Here is a 16,879-nt window from a genome sequence, read left to right as displayed (position 1 = left end):
TCTCTACTAAAAATACAAAACTAGCCAGGCGCGGTGGCTTATGCCTGTAATCCTAGCTACTTAAGAGGCTCAGGCAGGAGAATTGCTTGAACCCAGGAGGTGGAGGTTGCAGTGAGCTGAGATTGCACCATTACACTCCAGCCTGGGAAAAAGAACGAAACTCCATCTCCCAAAAAAATGAAAAGAAAAACAACTCTTCATCTGTTCAAGCTTTATCATGAAATTGTAAAAATTCCGTCACATCTTGAAGTTTCACTTCTAACTATAGTTTTTACTATTTACCCCATATCTGCAGTTATTTCTCCAACTAAGTCTTGACCTCCTCAAAATAAGCCATCAGAGTTGGAATCAAGTTCTTTAAAACTCCTGTTACTGTTGGTATTTTAACCTCCTCCCATGGATCACAAATGTTCTTGTTTTTTTGTTTTTTTTTCTGGAGACGGAGTCTCACTCTGTTACCAGTCTGGAGTGCACTGGTGCACTCTTGGCTCACTGCATCCTCCAGCTTCTAGATTCAAGCTGTTCTCATGCTTCAGCCTTCCAAATAGCTGGGAGATATAGGCACGCGCCACCACACCCAGTTAATTTTTGTATTTTTAGTAGAGACGGGGTTTTACCATGTTGACCAGGATGGTCTGGATCTCCTGACCTTGTGATTCACCTGCCTTAGCTTTCCAAAGTGCTAGCGGTGCAGGTGTGAGCCACCAGGCCCAGCCCACAAATGTTCTTAATAGCAGCTAGAATGGTGAATTCTTTCTAGAAGGTTTTCAGTTGACTTTGTGTAGATCCATCAGATAAATCACTTCCTATAGGTAGCTATAGCTTTATGAAATGTATTTCTGAAGTAATAAGACTGAAGTTTTAAATGACTTCCTGATCCATGGGCTACAGAATGGATGTTGTATTAAGCAGGCATAAAAACAACAACTTTAATCTCCTGTACATCTCAATCAGAGCTTTTGGGTGGCCAGTACATTGTCAGTGAGCTGTAATATTTTGAAAGAAATCTTTTTTTCTGAGCCACAGGTCTCAACAGTGGGTTTAAAATAGCAGTAAACCGTGCTGTAAGCAGATATGCTGTCATCCAGGCTTTGTTCTTCCATTTAAAGAGCACAGGCAGAGTAGATACAACATAATTCTTAAGGGTTTTAGGATTTTTAGAATGGTAAGTAAGCATTGGCTTGAACTTAAAGTCATCAGCTACATTATCTCCCATTAAGAGAGTCAGCCTATGGACACATTGATGTTGTGAAGCCAGTCACTGACTTCTCCCTACCTGTGAAAAGTCCTGAATTGATTGCATCTTCTTCCAGTAGAAGGCTGTTTCATTTACATTGAACACCTGTTGTTTAGCCACCTTCCCCAGGGCTCTTAGCAAGATCTTCTGGATAACTTGCTGCAGCTTCTCATCAACGCCTGTTGCTTCACCTTCCACTTTTATGTTATGGAGGTGGCTTTTCTTAAACCTCATGAACCAACATCTTCACACTTTTCCTCTGCAGCTTTCTCCTCTCATTCAACCTTCGTAGAATTAAAGAATTAGGGCACTGTTTTGGATTAGGCTTCGACTTAAGAGAATGTTATAACTGATTTGATTTTCTATGCAGATTAATAGAACTTCCTCCATGTCAGCAGTAAGGCTGTTTTGCTTTTTTACCATTTATATATTCACTGGAGAAGCACTTTTAATTTTTGTCAAGAATTTTTCTGTTCATTAACAACCTGTTTGGATCAAGAGGACTTTCAGCCTGTCTCAGCTTTTGACATGTCTTTCTCAACAAGCTTAATCATTTCTAGTTTTTGGTTTAAAGTGAGAGATGTATGACTACCATTAACTTGAACATTTAGAGGCCATGGTAGGATTATTAATTGGCCAAATTTTAGTATTACCTTGTCTCAGGGAGTAGGGAGGCATGAAAAGAGGGTGAGAGATAGGGGAACTTCTCAGCTGGTGGAACAGTCAGAACACACGACATTTATAGATTATTAAGTTAATTAACCATCTTATATGGGTGTGTTTTGTGGCACCCCAAAACAATTGCAATAGGAACATAAATGATCACTGATTGGAGGCCACCACAACAGATAGAATAATAATGAAAAGTTATAAAATATTTACAAGAGTTTTCAAAATGTGACACAGAATGAAACCAGCCTGATTGTCCCGTAGAACTGATGTTTATGTTTTCTTTTCAGTGTGAAGCAACTGAAACTTAGCAAGTCACTGTATCTGGGCAGTAAGACACCAGACCCCTCACCCTTCATGACTGCCCAACTAATCACCTGTTTGCTGTTGACCAGCTCCTCTTTCTTACCTTTTCCTAATTCCTGTTTTTGTGCATGTCGTTACATTTCTTCTCTGCTATATAAACCCCCAAGTTTTGATTTTCATTGGTCAGAAGATGGATTTGAGATCTCCCATCTCCTTTGCTGCAACACCCAATTAAAACCTTCTTCCCTAGCAATACTTGTGGTCTCACACTTTTTGTTACTTTACTTTGTAATAAATAGGTCTTGAAATCTGGTAATATGTATCTTCTCTTAACTTTGTTTTTCTTATTCAAAGTAGTTTTGGCTATTCTGTGTTCATTGCCTTTCCATATAAATTTTAGAATTGCCCCGTGAATTTCTATAGAAACACGTCTGTTGGAATATTGAATGGGATTGTATTGATGTTATTGCTCAATTTAGGGAGGATTGATGTTTATTTATCTGGTGTTCAAGTCTATGAACATGGATTTATATTTATGTTGGTATTTTTTAGTATTTTCAGCAGTGTTTTATAGTTTTTATTGTAAATGTCTTACATTTATTTTGTTAAGTTTATCCTAAGTATTTCTTAGTTTTGTTGCCACTGTAAAAGGTGCTTTGACAATTTCAGTTTCTAGTTGCTCATTGGTAGTGAAGAGAAGTGAAATTATATTTGTATATTGATAAAGATCTTGTGATTTTAGTAGCATACCAGTAGGTTTGTTGTAGCTTGCTTAAAATTTTCTATATACACAATCATGTGTCAATTTTACTTCTTTCCTTTCCAATCTGCATCTCCCACCCCCTCCCTGTTTTTTGGCCTCACTGTGCTGGTTCTGTATTATGTTGAGTGGTAGTGTTATATATCTATTATAATTTTTACTTTATTGTAAAGAATTTTAGGTACCTAAGCTGACACATTTGACCCTCCCAAAAAAGGTGATTGAACATATAAAATGAAAGATAGCATTCTGAAAAAAATGGAAGGTGTTCTAGAAATGAAATATGACGTACCATTCATTCAAAACAAAGTTTTAATTTCAAGAAAAATTGTGTAATTATTTGGACAGTTTTTTATTTGATGACACATGAAAAGTATATTGAATTTTTAAGTTCATTTACTTATTTTGACAGTTGTGAAGCTCTATCTGTTGAAAGGTAAAATGAATAAATTAAGCTAACTAACTACAACTTTTGGGTAAACTTTGGAGACATTAGAGTTATTGAATCTCTATTTTACAGAGTACAAGTACCTCTAGTACTTAGAAGGGCTATAAAAGCTTAAGTATAATTGTAGTTTGTTTAATAGAAGATGAGAGGTCATTCATGACTTTCAACAATAAGAGAAATTACTACTTATTGAGACTACATGCTGTATGTTGCCTAGTGACTACAGACTGAGTATCCCTAATTTAAAAATTCAAAATCTGAAATGCTCCAAAATTGGGAACTTTTTGAACACCAGTATGACATCCAAAGGAAATGCTCATTGGAGCATTTTGGATTTCAGATTTTTAGATTAGGGATGCTCAGCTGGTAAATAGATACAAATATTCCAAAATCTGAAATACTTCTAGTCTCAAGTATGTCAGATAAGGGATACTCAGTATTTGTTTGTTTGTTCTTTTTTTTCTGAGTATTCAATTGTAATATTTCATGATGTGAAATTATATTACATTTTTATGTTGGGACACATCCATGCCTATTTGTTTACTTACTGTTTATGACTGATTTTGAGAGTTGAGTATGCCCTCATTTGCATATGATCAACAAAACCTAAAATACTAATTATTTGGCTTTTTACAGAAAAAGCTTGGTAACCCCTAGTATTCTAGCTGCTTAATTAAAACTTGCCCAAACTTACTATTATATGCTATTGCTTGTTAAATATTTTTACATTAAAGAGATAGGTATAAATTATAAATAAATAAAATTAAACTATAAATTATAAATAAATATAGACTACTTGAAATAGCTGTCTTGCTAATTGCATTATTTCAAGCATATATTTCTGTAGATTTAGTTTCATACATTTTTATATATAATATATTCATATATAATTATATATTTTATGTATAATACATATTTTATATGTTTATAATTTATAAATTTTATATATTTAAAAAATATGTATTATACATATTTAAAATGAGAGCATGATAATTTGGTATTTGCTTTTATAATGGTTATGATTTGTTTTTAAGATTTTGCTTACTAGATATTAATTACAGAAACCTTGATCTGTACTCTTTCTGAATTAAATATAATTTGAAGACACCATGGTATAAATCAGCAGTTACCAAAATGTCTGGATTCATGGTACCTTTAATGTCTTAGTAATATTTTCACAGTGCCCCAGGGCAAAAGAAGCACTGTGTAAGCAAACCCTGAGATCAACGTTTGTTTTTTTTTGTTTGTTTGTTGTTTTTTTTTTTTGGAGACAGAGTCTCTCTCTGTTGCCAGCCTGGGGTGCAGTGGCTCAATCCCAGTTCACTGCAATCTCTACCTCTACCAGTTCAAGTATTCCAGTTCTGTGGTTTACTATAATTGTGGAGACAGGTAGATTAAAGAATTGGCATACATAATTATGGGGCCTGGTAAGTCTGAATTTTGTTGAGCAGGCTGGAAACTCAGACAAGATTTCTGTCTTGAGGCAAAATTTCTTTTTTCCTGGGCATACTGTTTTTGCTCTTAGGGTTTTCAATGAATTGGATGAAGCCCCACCCACATTATTATCTAGGACATTATCCTTTACTTAGAGTCAACTGATTGTAAATGTTAATCACATCTACATAATACTGTCACGACAGCATCTAGCCTAGTGTTTGACCAAACAACTCAGCACCTTAGCCTAGCAGAATTTACACATAAAAATAGCCATCACATTCTGTATTATGTTAATTTGTTTTAGCATCATTTTTAGTGTAGTATACAAATGTCTTAGGAAATCATTTGTTTTCTGTTGAAACTCTGCAGTTTGAGTTTGCAACTTGTCCTCTCCTCCGAGAGTAGCAGCAAATTAGTCTAGCAAATTAGAGAACATTGAAAAATAATAATCCAATTGAATAAACTATAATCTAAGTACAAGTTGACAGTTTTGAAAAATGCATGTTTTTTTCATTGTGCCAGATTGGCAGTGATTTATTAAATATTACTAAAATCACTCATTGGCTACATACATGTTTTAAGTAAGTCTTTTTAATGCTCAGGATTAATTAGAGTCAGTTTCTGGTTTTTTTCAAATTGTCCATTTCCAGTTTGTGACTTAGCCCCACTTCAAGTATTCCAGTTATGTGGTCTACTATAATTGAATTTTAACCATGACTTTGGAGGTTTTGTCCTTCAAAAGTACTTATCCACAAGTAAAACATATTTTAGGTATTTTCAGATGCCTCCTCCTCTTGTTTTAGATGGACCAGCTTTTGGGAAATATGATCGAAATGTGGGTTGATCGAATGGACAACATTACCCAGCCCGAAAGAAGAAAACTTTCAGCTTTGGCTTTGCTTTCTCTTCTGCCATCTGATAATAGGTAAGGGAATGTTTTCTTAAAATTTGTTTCTTTCAAGCATCAAAATGGATACACTATTTTTGGCCATCAGTATTGCAGTGTGTTGCTGGGCAGTACTTATCTATATATGGATGTGAATTTTATTAGTTGATAATGATGTGGTAAGTGTTGGTCCAGGTCTAGAAAGCAGTGAGTGGGATTGTACTCTTGGATGGTGGGGGCTGTAGTTTATTTTGGTTGTATTCATTTTACAAGCTTATTTCATTCTTGCCTGAATTTCCATTTTTCATAATGACTGCATTTTATTAGACTAATCTTCAGCCCTCTTTTTACATAGACATTAAATATCTAACATTTTAAAGTCAATAGCACTTCGTAAAGTATAAAGTATGGTAATTCAAGAGTATTGTTAGTTTTGTTTTCTTTTTATTTTGGATTACTTCTAAGGAACTTTGCAGGTTGTTTTTCTCTCCTAAAAATTCTCACTTCCAAAAAGTAAATACAAAATGCTTTCATTTGGCCATTTAAAGAAGAATATGTATGTTTGTCTTAATTCCTATTTTGTGGAGTTTGGCATGAAATACTTTTAAAAATAAACTTTGACAGTCAGTACTTAGTTCTCCTTCACACTGTAGATTTTTAAAAGTGGTGGCAGGTATATAAGTAACACAGAGCTTGTTTGATGAATCTTGCTCATTACATTTTCTGGGCAACTGTACATGGATGCGGTATGGGACATTGCTTATACTTTTGATTTAGTCAGCTTGATTGAGCTTTGTATCAGTGCACACACCTGGAGTCCCCTTCTTTTTCATAGCAAAGTTATGGATTTCTTTTAGTGCATGGTCAGCACATTTCTTGAAACCCACTTCATGAATGCATTTATGAATGTTGGTGGTATATTCTCAGGTCACCACCTTGTTGATGGCATAACAGCTTTTCTTGCTGCCCTTCTGTACCAAAGCCATTCTGCTGGGCCACTGTTTTTTTGTACGTTTAATTCTAAAGCCTTAAAAGCAGGTCTCAGGGCTTGATGTTGTATGAAAAGAATAATGATACTACATTAGATCTTTATGCCTTAGGGCAGTGGTCCCCAGCCTTTTTGACAATAGGGAGCGGTTTTGTGGAAGACAATTTTTCTATGGACTGGGGAGGCAGAATGAAACTATTCCACCTCAGATCATCAGGCATTAGATTCTCATAAGGAGCGTGCAACCTAGATCCCTCGCATGTACCGTTCACAATAAGGTTACTGCTCCTATGAGAAACTAATGCCACCACTGATCAGACAGGAGGCAGAGCTCAGGCGATAATGCTTGCTTGCCCTCTGCTAACTTCCTGCTGTGCAGCCTGATTCCTAATAGACCATGGACTGGTTAGTACCAGTCCATGGCCCAGGGGTTGGGGAACAGTGTCTTAGGGAATTTTTAGAGCATATTTATTCTAGTGATAGGTTAGTGACATAAAGTCCAGTTTTAGAAATCCTTACTTGTTCTTTATGTGTTATTTACTTCTATGATAATTTGTATTAAGGACATATGTAATTATTTTGTCTCAACATCATAACAGTAGATAATACTTACCAAATGCCGTATACTTTCCTAACTGCTTTATGTTGATATTCAATTCTTAAAACAGCCCCATGAGGTATCGACATGATGGTTATCCCTTCTTACATAGCAAACAATTACTTAAAAATGTTGAGTAACATTTCTAAGGTACAAGATCTAGCATTTGGCATGGCGTAAGTCAATTTGAACCTGAGCTGCTTAACACCAGGAATGCCTCTTTTAACCACCAGGTGATATTGCTTCTTCCCAGGTGGACACACACAAGATGAACGGATTTCCTCACTAGGAAATGGTGTGGCATCTTATTTATTTTTGAAAGCCAAATTTACCTACATGTTAGCTGATTGGTGTTTCTTTCTCTCAGTGGAAAAACAGTGACTTGAGAATTATTCAGGCTTTTAATATTTAAATGTTAAAGAATGTAGTCCTTGGTAGTAGTCGGCACTCTAAATGTTGGTTAGATAAATTAATGAATAGAAAGAAATGAATTAATAATTGGAGAGTTTTCTCCAATATGAAGTTCTGAGATTATTGAAAGAAAGCTAGAAATGGTGGGGGTTAAGTGTACAAAGATACCTAATTGTATCAGAAACATTCATTTTACATTTTTAATGAGAATACTGTTTGCTTCAACATATAATGTTATGTAAGTGTGTGGTTGTTCAAAACCATTTTTGACATGTACGTTGTGGAAATTTAATATATGCTGAGTATCCTTTATCCAAAATATTTTTTTCAGATTTTGGATTTTTGGGATTTTGAAATATTTGCATATAGATAACAAGATATTTTGGAGATAGGACTCAAGTCTAAATGTGAAATTTATTTATATTTCATATACACCTTATACATGTAGTCTGAAGATAATTTTATATAATATTTTAAATCATTTTGTATATGAAACAAAGTACTTGTTTAAAATTTTCCACTTGTAGCATTATTGTGGCATTCAAAAAAAATCTCGTATTTGTGCCATTTCAGATTTCAGATTTTTGGATTAGGGATGCTCAGTCTATAGTTGTCACCTGTAAGAAAAATTAGCAGTTAGACTGGGACTTAAGTCAACTTACATAAATTGAGGGATAGGTCGTAAGACTTGAAATTCTCTTAAACGTTGGAATTTTAAATTTAAAATTTGTGATGTGGTAGCATTGTGATGGAAGATCAGATATTATTTTTGTTTTTAAAATGAGATACAAATCTGACGGGCATTAGCAAACTCATGTCATTTTTAAGGATACTAAGAGTCTTGAATAATGTGGTAGTAGAATTTTAAAGAATAATGATTTAACTTCATAATATCCTTAATAGACTAGTGATGAAACATTGATATAGAAAATCTGTGTCATCCTGTAACAATCTGAAAAAGACCACCTTTATTGCACTAGAAATTTTCCACATAGTAATTGACTTATGACTCAGGAAAATTTATAGTCACATGGACTTGTGGAATGTGCTGATATTCAGGTCAGTAGTTTTATTGTTTCCTGTTTGTAACCTTTCTTCCAGTTAACTAAGTAGCTGTTGGAGTTTGGGGAAATTTTTTCTCTTCTGCATTCCCAATGATGATTTCTTATTTTCTACATAATAGTAATTTCCTATTCTTGTGTTTCTTTTAGATTTTGCAGCATACCGTTTCCTTTTCCCAAAATAAGGCATGTCTAAAGTGTGATGTTGATGATTTTGAAAGTCAGGCTAAATTGGGAAATGTTGTTTTAGTCTCCTTTTATTATGATGGCATTTGGGTCCAGATGATTATTTTTTATGGGGGGAGTGTCCTGCACATTGTAGGATGTTTAGCATCATCCCTGGCCACTACCTACTGGATGCAGGTAGTACTCTCCTCTTCCTCCCACACCTTCAAGTCACAGCAGTTGAAACTATCATCAGATATTGTCATTAGATATCCCTGGGGACAAATGGTTAAACTCTCTTTTACTCTAATCCACTACTTTTGGTTTAGAAATTTGGTGAAGCCTATAGACTTTAGGTCCACACTCAAATCCCAGGGCCACCAGTCACTTGCTAATGACCGTGGTCAAGTTACTTAACTCCCCTGTGCCTGTTTCCTTGTTCTTAAAATGGGGGTAGTAATAGTATCTTTCCAGTGAGGTTATTGTAAGGATTACGACTGAGTTTACATATGTAAGGTCAAACTGTCTACATAGATGGAGTTGCTGTCCTTATTTCACCCCCGTCTTTTTCCCATCCATTTAATGCAGTACCTAATTCTAAAAGATGATTTAAATGGGAAAGATACATTTTTGCATCTGAAATACATAGTAAATTTTGTATTAAGAAAATGGACCTAAAGAAGTAACCAAATTCAGTCCAGCACAGTGGGCTCACGCCTGTAATCCCAGCACTTTTGGAGGCTGAGGCTGGCAGATCATAAGAGGTCCGGACTTTGAGACCTGCCTGGGCCAACATGGTGAAACCCAATCTCTACTAAAAATACAGAAATTAGCCAGGTGTGGTGGCGCACACTTGTAATTCTAGCTATTCAGGAGGCTGAGGCAGAAGAATTGCCTGAATCCAGGAGGCAGAGGTTGCAGTAAACCAGTACCGTGCGACTGTACACCAGTCTGGGCAACAGAGTGAGACTCTGTCTCAAGAAAAACAAAACTGATGACATTTTAATTTCGATCATTAAGAAAATAAACAAATGAACACTAAACACTCTATATGTCATCCCCCCACATTCTGATTTTTTGATGTCTCAGTTTACATCTTTTTGTATTGCTATCTCTTAACAAATTGTTGTTGTTTTTCTTCCTTTCTTTCTTTCTTTCTTTTTTTTTCCTTAAGTTCCAGGATACAGTTGCAGAATCTGTAGCTTTGTTACATATGTGTACGTGTGCCATAGTGATTTGTTGTACCTATCAACCTGACATCTAGGATTTAAGCCCCACATGCATTAGCTATTTGTCCTAATGCGCAACCTCCCCTCTCCTGTATCCCGCAACTGGCCCCAGTGTGTGTTGTTTACCTCCCTGTGTCCATGTGTTCTCATTGTTCAACTCCCACTTATGAGTGAGAGCATGCAGTGTTTGGTTTTATGTTCCTGTGTTAGTTTGCCGAGGATGATGGCTCCCAGCTTCATCCAGGTACTTGCAAAGGACATGGTCTCATTCCTTTTTTGGGGATGCATAGTATTCCATGGTGTATTTGTGCCACATTTTCTTTATCCAGTCTGTCATTGATGGACATTTGGGTTGGTTCCATGTTTTTGCTATTGTTAATAGTCCTGCAAGAAACAAATCTGTGCATGTGTTTTTATAGTAGAATGATTCATATGCCTTTTGGTATATACACAGTAATGGGATTGGTGGGTCAAATGGTATTTCTGGTTCTAGATCCTTGAGGAATCGCCACATGTCTTCCACAACGGTTAAACTAATTTACATTTCCCCCAGCAGTGTAAAAGTGTTTCTGTTTCTCCTCAGCCTCGCCAACATCTATTGTTTCTTAACTTTTTAATAATCACCTTTCTGACTGGTGTCAGATGGTATCTAACTGTGGTTCTGATTTGCATTTCTCTAATGATCAGTAATGTTGAGCTTTTTTCATATGTTAGTTGGCTGCATAAATGCTATTTTTCTTTTTAGTAGTTTTGTCTTGGCCAAGCGCAGTAACTTATGCCTGTAATCTCCGTACTTTGGGAGGCCGAGGCAGGCAGATCACTTGAAGCCAGGAGTTCGAGACCATTCTGGGCAACACAGCAAAACCCCATCTCTCCTAAAAAACAATACAGAAAGTTAACTGGGTATGGTGGTGCATGTCTGTGATCCCAGCTACTTTGGAGGCTGAGGCACAAGAATAACTGGAATCTAGGAGGCAGAGGTTGCAGTGAGCTGAGATCGTGTCACTGCACTCCAGCCTGGGTGACAGAGCAAGACTCCGTCTCAAAAGAAAAAAAACGGTTTTGTATTTGTCTTTATAATTCATAAAGATATGAGTGATATACTCACCACAATTACAGCATTAGATTATTTTGATTTTTTGTCCATATAGTTTAAAAATATATATATATTTTTTAAGTGGCAGAGTCTAGCTATATTGTCCAGGCAGGCTTTGATCTCCTGGGCTCAAGTGATCCACCCACCTCAGCCTCCTGAGTAGCTGGGACTGCAGATGTGGACCGCCATACTCAGCTGTATAGTTAACCTTTACCAGAGAATTTTATCCATCCAGATGTTTTCTTGTTATACTTTACCATCCTTTTCTTTAAGATTGATGAACTCCTTTCAGCAGTTTTTGTGAGACAGGCCCAGTGGTAGTGAATTCTCTCTGCTTTTGTCTGGGAAAGTCTCTATCTCTCCTTCATGTTTGAAGTGTTACTTTTCTGCTGGTTACAGATTCTTGGTTGCCCCTTTTTCTGTCAGCACTTTTATATGTCATTTCTCCTTGCCTGGAAGATTTTCACTGAAAAGTCTGCCAGATGTGTCGGAGCCCCTTTATATATTGGTTTTAATTAGTTTTATTGCTGCTTTTAGGATCCATTCTTTGTGACCTTTGAGAGTTAGATTATTATATATCTTGGAATCATCTTATGTGGGTTAAATCTTCTTGGTGGTCTTTGACCTTCTTGTACCTGAATATTTATATCTTTCCCTGGATCTGGAATTTTTTCTATCATCATCATTATTATTATTATTATTATTATTAATTTTGCTGTTTCTATCCCTTTCTCCCTGTTGAAGGTCAGGGACTCTTACATTTGCTCTTTTTTTGAGGCAGAGGTTTACTCCATTGCCCAGGCTGGAGTGCAATGGCATGATCTTGGCTTACTGCAACCTCCACCTCCTGGGTTCAAGTGATTCTCCTGCCTCAGCCTCCCGAGTAGCTGGGATTACAAGTGTGTATCACCATGCCTAGCTAATTTTGTATTTTAGTAAAGACAGGGCTTCACCATGTTGGTCAGGCTGGTCTCAAACTCCTTACCTCAGGTGATGCACCTGCCTCAGCCTCCCAAAGTGGTGGCGTAATAGGCGTGAGCCACCTTGCCCAGCTACATTTGCTCTTTTGATGCTGTCCCATAGATCTCATAAGCCGTATTCATTTCTTTTCAATTTTTCTCCTCCTTTGATTGTGTTCTCATTCTCTTTCTCTTTCTCTTTCTCTTTCTCTTTCTCTTTCTCTTTCTCTTTCCCTTTCTTTTTCCTTTTCTCTCCCCCTTCCCTCTGCTTTCAACAGGTCTTGCTCTGCTGCCCAGGTGAAGTGTGGTCTCACCTTCCTGGGGTCAGCCAATTCTCCTACCTCAGTCTCCCAGTTAGCTAGGACTACAGGTGCATACCACTACACCTGACTAATTTTTTTTGTAGAAATGGGGCCTTGCCATGTTGCCCATTCTGGTCGGACCCCTGAGCTCAAGCTCTCCACCCACCTCAGCCTCCCAGAGTGCTGGGATTACAGATGTGAGCCACCACACCCCAGGCTGACTGTATTTTCAAATATTCTATCTTCTACCTTACTGATTTTTTCTTCTGCTTGATCTGTTGTGCTGTTGAGAACCTATAAATTTTTCAATTTGTCCACTGTATTTTCAACTCCGGTATTTCCATTTGATTTTCAAAAAATAAAAATACAAAAAATTAGTGGGGTGTGGTGGTACACATCTGTAATCCCAGCTACTCAGGAGGCTAAGGCAGGAGACTCACTTGAACCTGGGAGGCAGAGGTTGCAGTGAGCCAAGATCATGCCACTGCCCTCCAGCCTGGGCGACAGAGTGACACTCTGTCTAAAAAAAACTCTGTCTAGAAAAACAGAAAGAAAAAATTCAGTATTTTTGTTAAATTATTTGATAAGTTTCTGAATTGATTTTCTGTGTTTTCTTGAAATTTTTTGAGCTTCCTCAAAAGAGCTATTTTGAATTATCTGAAAGTTTGCACATCTCCGTCTCTTCAGGATAGATCACTGATGATTTATTTAGTCTGATAAATATGATGTAAAATCATATTTAGCTGAATGTTCTTGATACTTATAGAGGTATGTCAATGTTTGAGCCTTAACGAATTAGGTATTTTCTTTTCCTGTCTTCACAGTCTGGCCTTGTTTTTACATGTCCTTCTTCAGAGGGTCTTCAGGAATTTAAAAGGACTGACTGTTAAGTTTCTTAAGCCTGTGGACACTGCAGCCCTAGAGAGTGTCCTAAGGCCAGGTGTGCTGTGACTCTCTTGCATGTGAAGATCCCAAGCCTGAGGGACTTGAGAATCCAGGGTTCTCAGGCAAAGGCCTTTACTCACTTTCCTCTCCCCTCATATGGAAGGAGTTTATCTTTGTGCTATACTGTTTGGAGTTGGACCCAGTACTGTGATTTATTTTGGGCAGTGGGAAAGAGAGGAGGGCTGCTGGTAGTAGCTTCCAAGGCAAAGCTGTCTGCATATTTTCTTCTGTCTCTCCCCCAAGAGCACAGCTTCTCTCTCTGCCCTGTGCTGCCTGGGGTTGGTGTAGGAATGGTGTAGGCAATGAAAGACTCTTCTTTCTGCTCCTTTCAGTGTGCCCTTTCTTATTTACCAGGTACTGTGATCTCTCACCTGGTTTTTTAGCTCTTGTGAAGCTATTTTCTTGTTTGGATAATTCTGAAAATTATTCTGCTAATTGATGCTCCAGTGGAGTGATACAAGGAAATGGTCATTGGAGGCTTCTGTTTTGCCATATTGCTCTGCCTCATCTCTGAGTAGTTGCTTTTATTGTTGATGTTTTTATTCAAAATACAGTCTGAGCTGATTTCTAACTTAGTTCATGTTATCTGATTATATAGTCATTTGTGGAAAAGGTCAGTGAAGTAACAAGGGGAGAGTTCTTTACAATTTTTATTTTGCCAGAGTTGACTGTAAAAGGAACAGTCTTCATTGGGTATATTGAATGGTGTCTAATTCCCTTTCTTGCATTTTTATGTGAGGACAATAGAGATATGAATAAGACTACTTTGAAGTTTCAGGACCTCGGATGCTGAAATTCTGCTCCCTATAACCACTCTTTGAATATATGGTTTACAAAGGGGCTATATATCCTTAGAAGTTCAAAAGAATAATCTTTACATTATACATGTTTTCCTTTTTGTGTATAATCTAATGTAATTTGTAGTAATTATTGGTTCTCATTATTTCAGTTCTACTGGGACAAAAAAACTCTTTCATGCTGCTTTTAATGTTTTTGTTTTTGGTATAAGCTATGCATATGTATCTTTGGCTTTTGTGAGTTTGGGGACTGGTTTTCCAGCATAATTTGAGTGAGGTATCTATTTTTGAATTGGCTAATAATTATAAGCTGAATTTTATTAGCTTTAATCCAGCAGAAGCTGAAGGGTATAGACAAGTGTTAGAAAGAACAGTTGATATTACAATTGGATGCTCACTCCTTTCATCTGTATACAAAGCAGTTTCATTGAGAAAGAAGGTAAATGATTAATTCCTTGGCTTGCCAACTTTTAATTGAAAGGTTATAATCATTTATAAAACTTTTTTTAAGCTTCTGAAAGTTCTTTGAAAACCAGATATTCCTCTCCTCACACTTCCTCCTCCCCCAAAGTGCCACACTTTTTGAAGTATTTCTATCTTCCTACATTAGGATTTGAATGGGAATAGTCTATTTTGGTTTTCGTTTTTAATACAAATTTACTCTTGAAACATACATTAGAATTAAAATACTCACTTTTTCTTCTGATATCAACTTTAGGACACTAACTAATACAACAGCAATGTTTTAAAGATGCTGTTATGTGCTAGGTCACCATGCTGTGTACTGAGGACACATTGTATTTCACCTTTAGGATAGATTATTATTTATTATACTCTGGCATCTTAGAACAACAATTTGTGTCTTCTGTCTCCTGTCCTGACTTCTTAGGAGAGTTTCTGAATGCTTGTGAATTTGGGACTACGTTCTCAATGCTTTCCTCATATCTAGGAATGGTGCCCTGTCTGCAAATTAGATAAAGCCTTCTGGCAAACTGTTTTCATATGTAGCAGTCATATTATAGACACTGGGTGCCCTTAATTAATCACTGACCATTGTATGAGAAGCTTCTTTCAAATATATCACCAGAGAAAACTACACTATGATCAAATGAGATTATTTTGATGTTTCAGGACCTCAAACTGCTTTACAATGAGAATAGGAGATGTTAATCAGTGAGAATGCTGTATTGGGTTCAGATCCTCAAAGTAGTTGAAATGATACAGAAAAGTAATTGTACACAGAGTAGCTATCTCCCACAAGGATGACAATAGAAAAAGTACTCAGGAGGAAAATGATGAGAGTCTCCTGAGCTTTCTAGTTTTTCCCCATGTAGATGATGCATGTGTTTGTCACAAGTGATTCCTTCATAGCCTGAGGAATATCTTTTTTGTTTATTTATTTATTTATTTTGGAGATTCTTTTCCTTGAGTTTCTGCTTTCATTCTATCCAGAGTCCCAGAGAGAAAAAAAAACATTATGATGGAGAGATAAGCTAGATTTAGCTTCAGATGCATGTTCTGCGTAGAGTTCATGTGACATTGGACCAGTTTTCTCTCATTTTGTTTTCTCATGTTTCAAATGAAAGCAGTGTTAACAGCTAGCACCTAGGGCTTATTATGATGAATTGGAGAATGTATATATAATAATGCCCTCTAAAATGCTTAATGAACATGACCTCTCGGTAAATAATTGTTTCTACTATTAATCATTTTGACTAACTGTGTGATGGTACCAGTTATTTAGTAGGTAGAAAGCTTTCTTTGGAAGCTTTCCCACATTCATCTAGTTTATGTGTGAAGAAGGTGATAATAAGAAGTAAATAATAACTAACAGAACACATAATTTGTGATAGCCTTTATACAATATGTTTTTCATACACATTTCAGTGGATTCTTCCAACAGCCCTAGGGGGATGGACATTATTAACCTTTTTTTTTTTTTTTTTGGAGACCTTCTCGCTCTGTCGTCCAGGCTGGAGTACAGTGACACAATCTCGGCTCACTACAATCTCCACCTCCCGGGTTCAAGTTATTCTCCTGCGTCAGCATCCCCAGTAGCTGGGATCACAGGCGCACACTACCACGCCCGGCTAATTTTTGTTTTTTTAGTAGAGAGAAGGTTTCACCGTGTTGGCCAGGTTGGTCTTGAAATCCTGACCTCGGGTGACCCACCCACCTCAGCCTCCCAAAATGCAGGGATTACAGGCGTGAGCCATTGTGTCTGGCCTTATTAAACCTTTAAATGTATAATCAAGACTAGTAAAGCCTAATTACCCACACAAAGTCAACTACCAAACTGAAATTCAAATCCAGTCCATCTTACTCTTTTTTTTTTTTTTTTTTTTTGAGACGGAGTTTCACTCATGTTACCCAGGCTGGAGTGCAATGGCGCGATCTCGGCTCACCGCAACCTCCGCCTCCTGGGTTCAGGCAATTCTCCTGCCTCAGCCTCCTGAGCAGCTGGGATTACAGGCACGCACCACCATGCCCAGCTAATTTTTTTTTGTATTTTTAGTAGAGACGGGGTTTCACCATATTGACCAGGATGGTCTCGATCTCTTGACCTCGTGATCCACCCGCCTTGG

The 16,879-nt window shown here is 37.0% G+C and overlaps 1 protein-coding gene across 4 annotated transcripts in view; it reads left to right on the top strand.

Annotated features, from left to right (window-relative positions):
* IPO11 (importin 11) overlaps window positions 1-16,879 on the top strand; it is a 209,311-nt gene that overhangs the window by 139,073 nt on the left and 53,359 nt on the right. For all 4 annotated transcript variants that reach the window (XM_032279909.1, XM_032279919.1, XM_032279928.1 and 1 more), the window contains one exon: window positions 5,661-5,782. In XM_032279909.1, the coding sequence (XP_032135800.1) occupies window positions 5,661-5,782 (122 nt within the window). The remainder of the gene's footprint in view (window positions 1-5,660; window positions 5,783-16,879) is intronic.

This window comes from Sapajus apella, unplaced genomic scaffold (genome assembly GCF_009761245.1).
Source record: "Sapajus apella isolate SASKATOON/1434 unplaced genomic scaffold, GSC_monkey_1.0 scaffold1, whole genome shotgun sequence".
Taxonomy (NCBI): domain Eukaryota; kingdom Metazoa; phylum Chordata; class Mammalia; order Primates; family Cebidae; genus Sapajus; species Sapajus apella.
The sequence above is the reverse complement of the archived record's forward strand: the minus strand, read 5'-3'. Positions and strand labels throughout refer to the sequence as shown.